This window comes from Spermophilus citellus (genome assembly GCF_964194105.1).
Source record: "Spermophilus citellus genome assembly, chromosome: 16".
NCBI lineage: Eukaryota > Metazoa > Chordata > Mammalia > Rodentia > Sciuridae > Spermophilus > Spermophilus citellus.
The window spans coordinates 27,096,631-27,105,609 of record NC_138196.1 but is presented as its reverse complement, the minus strand read 5'-3'; the positions used below and the strand labels follow the sequence as shown (position 1 = coordinate 27,105,609).

Genomic DNA, 8,979 nt, shown 5'->3' with positions numbered 1-8,979 from the left:
GAGAAGGATTTCTGCAGGGGGATGAGTTCCTGGATAACCGCATCCACATCCTCATGACCTTTCAGGTGCCTGGGGCTGCTGCCCCCTCAGGAACAGGGGGTGAGCTGGCAGCTGGAGAGTGCCACGTCCCTGGGCTCTGGAGGCAGCTGAGCTTGTTGGGACAACCTTCTGCAGTGGTACTTGACCTTGAACTGCTTGGATGCCATGGGCACCTTTCCCTCTTTCCACTGCCCATCCACCACTATTCTCAAGGTTTCAGGGATGCCATGGCACTTTGGAGAAGTCCCAATGATTGGAGACTGACTAAAGGCTTTGGTTTGACTCCCAAACCCACAACTGGATTCTGTGATCACCCAGGCTTCTGTTTGCACTCCTCTACTTCAGGGAACTCAAAGCACTCCAGGGACTGCTAAGTACTTACCATTAGTTTGCAATACAAAGGCCTTCACAGTGCCCTGGATTGCTAGACCACAATTACTGTCCTCTTGCCCTGCTTGTTCTTCTTCTTGTTGGCTCTGGGCCTTCCTGCAAGACACGGGAGTTGGCCAGTGTTCACCAACTCCTCACGCATGCTGTGCTTGGTATCCTTGCTCTGCTTGTATTTTTCCTGCTTATCCATTATGTTCTCCTTTTCTCTGTGTTTTGACTGGTGAATCACAACAACATTGGGAGGCAGAGTGAATTCCACTTTCCTGAGGTTGAATTCAGACTTTGGTCGGTTCTGTTCTTGGAGAAATTTCCACTGATCCAAGGTGATTTCTCCAGTAGCTGTATCCACCAAGCGCTCTTCTGGCTCTACTGCTTTGCTACAGGAGTCTCCTTGGAGCTCTCCTTGAGTGGCTCTCAAGATATTGTCCTCAGGCCCAAGCGCTATTGTTTCCCTGCCCAGGGACACACTCCCATTGTCAGTTTCAAGTTCACTCTTCTGGACATAAAAGAGGACATAGGCACGCTGACTCAGGACACAAGTAATGTCACAGGCCACTACCTTAGCATCGTCCATTTTGTACCACTGGCCATTGCCAGCTTTTATGTAACAATAGTAGTGTCCGCTGCGACAGCTCACCCCGGCATGGACCAGCACAGCATAGAGGGCGTACACCAGCGGGCCTCTGCCCTGCTGAGACATGTATGGCTGCATGTCGAGACACTCAGGATAGTGCACGTGCTTAGCCATTTTTTCCCCTGTGAGATCCGAAAACCGTTTCAATACAAGCATAAGAACCTTTGGTGCCTTCTGCAGGGTCAGGGTCTTGCAGGCTGGCCTCTTCTTCTGACAAACACCACACTGGTAGGCGTTCTCCCCTTCCAGCCACTCAGGCTTCACCAAGTGCTCCAGTGCATGCTGCACACTGGGAGCTGCCGTGATGTCTAGCATAATGTCCAGGTAGGGGTCAAAAGTGTCTGAAAGGCCACAGCAGTGGAGACACTTGATTTGCGATCTCCAGCACCCTCCAAATATCTGGCGCATGAGGGTAGGGTCCTTGGAGTGAGCACCCGGCCTCTTGTGCCCACGCAGACATGCTTCCTGCATGGCATGGAGAGTAAAGAGCAGAAATTCATGGGCATCTTCTTGCCAGGAAGTGTGGAAGCCGTCAACCAAAGCAGGCAGGGGCTGAATGACATCCCCAGGGTGGCGGAGAGCCCGCCTCACGTGGGCTTGCATCACACACAGCATGCAGGCCCTGTGACGAGGACAGCGCTGGCAGTGCTCCTGGGACAGCATGTAGTTGGCCAGCGGAGGTGTGTATGTCAGGCACTGCAGGGCTGCATTCACGTAGCAAGTGTTTCCCATGTTCTGCAGCCCAGCACCAGCCGCGGACGGTCTCTGCCAGTTCAGACAAAGTTTCCCTCTAGGAGCCAGCAGTGGCCCCACAGGAGCTGAATTCTTATTTAAGTGTGCGTCAGGGCAAGGTGACAACGATGACTCTGCAGGTAGAGAAGGACCCAAATGGACTTTAGCATCAGCTGCATTTGATGAACATTCAGGTTTTATACAGTCATGAAACTGAGACTCACCTCCACAGTGGAGTGAAGCTGCCTCCATGTCTCCAGGAGCAGTGACCACCAGGTCTCCCCGCTGAATCTGGAGAGGAGAGAGCTTCTCCTTCGGAGCCGGCCTTCAAATGACGGCCGGGTCCATGTTTTCAGCCTTTTATAGCTCAGCCTCCTGACCACACCCACTAACTTCCTGACAGATCCACCAATCACCTGCAAGCACTTAATTGGATTAGGGATTTGGGTGTGGTCAGTTCACTTCCTGGAGAGACTGGTTGACTCTTTTCCCTGTTTGTGGATCTCACTTTTTTTTTTTTTTTTTTTTGAGAGAGAGAGAGAGAATTTTTAATATTTATTTTTTTTTCATTGTTCGGTGGACATCTTTATTTTATTTTTATGTGGTGCCGGGGATCGAACCCAACTCCAGGGACATGCCAGGCGAGCGCTGTTACCACTTTAGCCACATCCCCAGCCCAAGGAGTATTTTTATAACCCCATTTCATAAGCATTTTGAGGCGTGCACATATTCATAGTGGTAATATCTCAATTAAAATGTTTTTACTTATTAAAATATATAAGTATTATTAAACTTTTAAACCACTTTTCTGATTAAAAAGATACATTTCTTTTCCTTCTCAATAAACCAAGTCATGCTGGACGGGTCCTGACACATTTCCATGATGGTTTTGAATTCAAAAGGAAGTCCTTTAGGAATATGTCTGCTTGTCTTTGGCAGAAATATCAAGGAGGCAGGGAATAAGATTTTTATTATGTTCAAGATAATGTGACATCTAGGAAGCTGACTCTGCTCCTGTGGTGTTTGCCCAGCAGCCACCTTCCTGACAACCTGCTGACAGACTAGGGATGGACAGATGGACCTCAGGTTGGATTCCCTTCCCAATGGGTTCTTCAGAGTATGGCTGGGGAAAAGAGTAGAGGAGAAACAGGAGATGATGGAGGTGTAGTCCTTGGGTAAGCCTCACTTCATTTTAAACAGGGGTGTTTGCGTTTAGAACGATTATATTAATCATTCAACATTTGAATGACTGCAGGAAGATTCAAATTTCAAAGGAAACCTACTCCACCATTCTGGGCTCTATGGGGAGGTCCAGGAGTTCTATGGAAACTGGTCGTTTTTGCCCTGGGCATTTTAAACTGTAAATTGAACAAATTAATGGGCTTCATCCTGGTAGTTTCATCCATGCACATGTCAAGCTTTCCCCTGTTCACCCACCCTTCTACCCATTTCCCCTTCTTCTGTCTTCAATTTCCATCTCTCACCCTAGCCATACCCTTCCCAGTCCTTGGGGGTCCCACCTCTACCTTTCAGTCATCTGTTTCCTTTAGTTTCCACACATGAGAGAAAACACTGGAGCCTTTTATGTTTTAAATCTTTATTTATTTATTCACTTGTATGTGGTGCTGAGGATCAAACCCAGGGTCTCACACCTGCAAGGCAAGCGATCTACCACTGAGCTACAGCCCAGCCCTGGAGCCTTATCTTTCAGTGTGTAGAATGTGGGGTCTTCCAGTTCCAGGAAAGCTCTTGACGTTGACAGGATTTCCTTCTTCATGGCTGAATGTCAGTGGTTAGTTCATTTTTGCTTTTTCTCTTGTGTCCTCCTCAGTTTTGGTAAATAAACAGGTGAAGGTTGGCTCTGAAAGGAAAGTGACCACGACACTTGGAGTGACCAAGAGATATTTATTGTGGTGAGAGAGAGAGAGAGAGAGAGAGAGAGAGAGAGAGAGAGAGAGAGAGAAAGAGAGAGTGAGAGAGAGAGAGAGAGTGAGAGAGAGAAAGAGAGAGTGAAAGAGAAAGAGAGTGAGAGAGAGAGAGAAAGAGAAAGAGAGAGAGTGAGAGAGAGAGAGAAGACAGCAAAGCACAAGAGAGAGAAAAAAGAGAAAACTAGAGGGAGAGGGAGAGAGAGAGAGGGGGGAAGAGAGAGTGACAGGAAGGAGAGAGAAGGAGAGGGGAGAGTTTTGATAGCCAAAATCTGATGGGGTCTCTGGGTCTGCAAGCTGCTTTGTTGGCCCACAGTGATTGGATCATACAGTAGTTGCTAAGGGTCTCATCTTCTGCCCTCAGTGAGAGGGAAGAAGTTAGATGTGGGTTTCCTTTGCACCAGATGTGTGGGTGTCAAGTGTTCAGCCTTGAGTGGGGTTAAGTGTTCTGACTTGAGGCAAACAAGGGATAAGGAACCAGATGGGTGAGGGTCAAGTGTTCAGCCCACCCTGCAGCTGACATTGGTTCAGCCTGCTCTGCCACTAACAGGCCCCATGGAATCGGTTTCTAAATGTTCCCCCCTTTCAATTGTATGGAAGCATGTGAGAAGCATTGCTTTTAGATCCTGTCAAAAATTTGCTGAAACTCAGCAGTGATCCTATCTACCAATGGATGTTCCTTGGGAGAATCTTTACAACAACTGGTTCAATTCCTTCCTTGTGTTTTGAATATATACTGAGGTCAATTTTGAAAGATCATGGGCATTTTATGTCCAAGGGCAGGAATTTGGGTAGGAATTTATCCACTTCCTCAAGATTTTAAAATTTATTAGCTTTTTTTTTCAAAAAGAATTTCTCATGATTCAGGATTCCCTTAGTTTCTCTGGTGTCAGTTGTAAGGTCTCCTGTCACCTCTAATTTATTCAGGTCACCTGCCTCTCCTCTGTTATTTTGTGTTTATATTTTCTGGTCTTTGTAGCAAAAGGCCTTTCAATTTTATTTATTATTTCATCACAACAGTTGTTTGTGTTATGCATCTTCTGTGATATTTATTATTTTATTTTTTTCTACTTTCGGAGGTTTGGGAGGCTTACTTATTGGAGATCACTCACGCGTTATATTCACATATATAAACATATTTGTATATTTATCTAGGCACTCCTTGCCAGAAGCTTTCCTTTTAGTGCTTCCTACGGTGGCATTCCACAGGTTTTGCTATATTGTTACCCCATTTCCATTAGGCTAACGACATTGTTTAATTTCTCCCTTTCGGTTTTCAAAGATTAACTGTTTCTTGAATAGTCAGTCACTCCATTTCCAGATCTTAATCAAATGTCCGTGTTTGTTGCTATTTATATCTTTATCCCATTATGATCAGGAAAATGCAGGGTAGTATGTCAATATTTTGAATCTGTCAGTTCTTGATTTGGGGGCCTAATATATCACATGGAGATGTCAAGTATAAATATTTCCTTTGTTCAATTCTAGTTCAAATACATCGATTTCATATTTATTAGAAACTAGCTAAATAGCAAGGCAGTAATGTTAAGCCAGCACATAAGAATCAAGATCATGAGCTCAAGTTTAAGTATAAAAGAAAATAGATGTTCTTTGGGACATTGTCCCTGAAAACTGTCTACTCTGACCTCAAAGGTAGCAATGAAAATCAAGCAGGGAAACCACACTGCATTTGCGGTTTTCAAATAGGTGTCTAAGAGCATTACGTCTACCAGTCCTCGTGGCCATGGTCATCTCATCACTCAGGAAAATCACTTCCTCTCCTGGCACTGACACTGTGCCACAACAGAGAGGTGCCTGTTCTCTAGAATCAGCCACTCGTGGTGCAAATCTACCCTTACATTCCCATGCAGTGTGTCTAGTCTATGGCAGGGTCCTGTTCCTGGACCAGGTGGCCACAGCAGAGAATGGAGAAACATCTGGGGAAGGGACATCACATTGAGGGTAACAGACTTGACTCTGTGGTCATGAGCTCTGCTCAGTGTACAGGGGAAGAAAGTATCTGTTTCTCTGTGAATATGACATTTTTCCTTTCTTTTCCTTGTGACTCAGAAAATTCTAAAAGCAAGCCCCTGAGGAAGGCAGACCTGACTCCAAGGAGATGAGGCCGTGGATGGGTCATTCCCCACAGCCTCAGCCACACAGACTCATGAAACCCAGAATGTGAAAGGCAGCAGTGGGTCCCAGGGCTCCCCCACCAGAGGAGGAGGACCCCAGGTAAGAGGAGGCCTAGGTATATGGAGAGCCAGGGGGTGACTTGGATCAATGAGCCTGGGTTAGATCCTGCATGCTTCTGTCACTGTAACTGAATTGTCCATCCCAGTCCCCTGAGGGCCTAGCCTGGGAACTCCTCACCAGGCCAACTGGTCTGTTGAGATGCTGCCAGAGTCCACTATGTCTCCAAATAAGTATCATATCCAGCCAGGGTGTTGTGCATTTGTTCAAACCTGACTCCACATCCTCTGTTTCAGGATCTCCAGTTCTTCCTACTAGTGTCCTTGTCAATTCTGTGTCAACTCTAGGGAACAACCCTAGAATCTCAAATAGCATAGTAATCAATATGTCCCCCATCTGAATCCCTCCGAAAAAGGCAGTACTGAACTCAGAGTGGAAAATCTGTCCTTTGTTGACAATGGAGCCATGGTTGTGGTTCTGCTGATGCACTAAAATTTCATTTTCCACCCACAGGGGAAGGACAAGGACCATGGGGCTTTTGGACACAGTGCCAGGAGCAGAAGATGCCCCATGAAGTGCTGGGATGGGGCACTGGGCCCACAACCCTTGGGCCCAAAGGAAATGGTAGGAGACCCTCAATGTTACACAAAATTACATAGAAGAGGTTGTGAGGGGAAAGGGGGGGGAAACAAGGGAGACAATTGAACAACAGCAGATGAGGTAGAGAGGGAAGATGGGAATTGAGGGGAAGGAGGATAGAAGGGGATAGGAAAGGTAGCAGAATACAACAGTCACTAATATGCCATTATGTAAAAAATGTGAGTGTGTAACCGATGTGATTCTGCAATTTCTATTTGGGGTAAAAATGGGAGTTCATAACCCACTTGAGTCAAATGTATGAAAGATGATATATCATGAGCTTTGTAATGTTTTGAACATCCAATAATAAAAAAAAAAAATCCGGTTTGGTGGCACATGGCTGAAATCCCAACAGCAAGGAAGGCTGAGGCAGGAGGATCACAAGTTCAAAGCCAGCCTCAGCAACTTAGCAAGGCCCTGTTGCCAAATTAAAAAAATAAAAAGGGCTGAAGATGTGTTTCAGTGGTTAAGCTCCTGTGAGTTCAATCCCTGATACCAAAAACTTTTTAAAAAATTCTTAAATATTGGGTACCCACCAATAAAAACAGTAGAAAAATAAATTAAATGTATAATATTTTTTAAAAGTTCTGGGACATAATTCAATGGTAGAACACTTGCTTAGTGTGTATAAGGACCTGGGTTCAATCCCCAGTACCACCAGAAAAAAAAAAAAAAAAAGCTAAAGAAAGTTCTAGACAGTACCCTACACACAAAGAATGTTCTCTAATAACAGAAACCTCAAAAAAGAAGGAACATCAAAGCAAGTTAAAAAAAGAAAATTTGAATAAGAACAATAGGCTATCCTACTTGTTAAATCATATTTGATAACTGAAGCAAAATTTATAATGCTATCTGGTATGGAGGTCAGTGAATATAGAAGGAAATACTTCACAAATATATTTTAACAAAAGGAAGGCTAAAGAAACCTAAGCACAGGTAAATTTTCTATTCTTCACTTGAATTGGGAAAACACTGATATCAGCCAAATGAGACACTTTGCAGATAGATAGATAGTTCCACCTATAGTAACCACTAAGAAAGTTATCAAAAAGAGGTCCCCCAAAATGTTATCAATAAATCCAGATAATACCCTAAAAACTGTTCAAATAACACACAGAAAAAGAGGACAGGAGAAATAAATTGAAAACAAACAATAAAATGCAGATGTAAACCTTAACATATATGAAAATGCAAGCTATGCATTGGGAGAAAATATGTACAAACTACATATCCAACAAAGTACTAGTGTGTACAATATAATAAGAACTCTCTAAACTCAATAATTTTAAAAGACTTATTAGAGAATGGGCAAAAGACATGAAGAAACATTTTACCTATGGAGATACATATACAGATGGGAATTAAGTGCATGAAAGATGTTCTATGTCATTAGCATTAGAGAACAAAAAGTTAAAACCACAATGGCATGGCAATGCACATCTATCAGGGCAGCTAAAATAAAAATAAATTAAGGACAACAAATGCTGATGAGAAAGTGGAGAAACGATCCTTATACATTGCTGGTAGGACTATAAAATAATATAACCACTCTGGAAAATAGTTTGGCAGTTTCTAAACTAAACTTGCATTCTCAGGCATTTGCTTATCTCAAAGAAATGAAAAATATATTCACACAAAAACCTGTACACAGAAATTCATAGCAGCTTTAATCATAATAACTGAAACCTGGAAGCAACACAGATATTCTCAGCAAGTACACAGTTAAACTCTATACTATGCCACCTCTATGCCATGGAAAACTAGACAGCAAGAACAAGCTATTGATACATGCAATAACTTGACTCCATCTCCAGGGAATTATGTTGAGTCAAAGAGCCCATCTCAAAATATGACAAACTGTATGATTCCATTTAGATACCATTCTTAAATTGACAAAGTTGTAGAAATGGAGAACAGATTAGTTGTTCCCAGAGATCAGAAATGGGGAGGGGAGGGAAGAGTGGGTGTGGTTATCAGAGAATGACACCAAGCTTCTTTCTGGTGATGAAGACATCTATATCTGGACTATATCAATGTCAATGCCTTGGGTGTTATATCTGCAAAATGTTAACACTCAATGAAAGTAGATAAAGGGTACAGAGGATCATTATGTATTATTTCTTACAACTGAATTTGAACCTACAATTTTCTTATAATTTAAATTTTATATTTTTCATAGCTTTTTTCATAGCATTGTCCTGAGAGAGATTACCCACTCCTATTTTTGACCAGTAGTCCAATTCCTATTTTGTTTCTAACCTAAGCACATTTAAATTCTAAATATTCTGTTACTCTGGTCACAATGAAGGAAAGTCAATGTGTTAAAGTTAATATTTATTACAAATAAATTTTACCTAATGGCTGCTAATCATTTACCTTTTGCACTAATCAAAACTTTCTATGTCTTTATTGGGAACTGGATTTTGC

The 8,979-nt window shown here is 43.1% G+C and overlaps 1 protein-coding gene across 1 annotated transcript; it reads right to left on the bottom strand.

Annotated features, from left to right (window-relative positions):
* Positions 1 to 463: 463 nt before the first annotated feature.
* Positions 464 to 2,047, bottom strand: LOC308635285 (ubiquitin carboxyl-terminal hydrolase 17-like protein 6; the record flags this gene model as incomplete). Its single annotated transcript, XM_081269645.1, has 1 exon — positions 464 to 2,047. One exon carries the CDS (start codon positions 2,045 to 2,047, stop codon positions 464 to 466), a length of 1,584 nt encoding a protein of 527 aa, XP_081125771.1.
* Between the last annotated feature and the right edge of the window lie 6,932 nt (positions 2,048 to 8,979).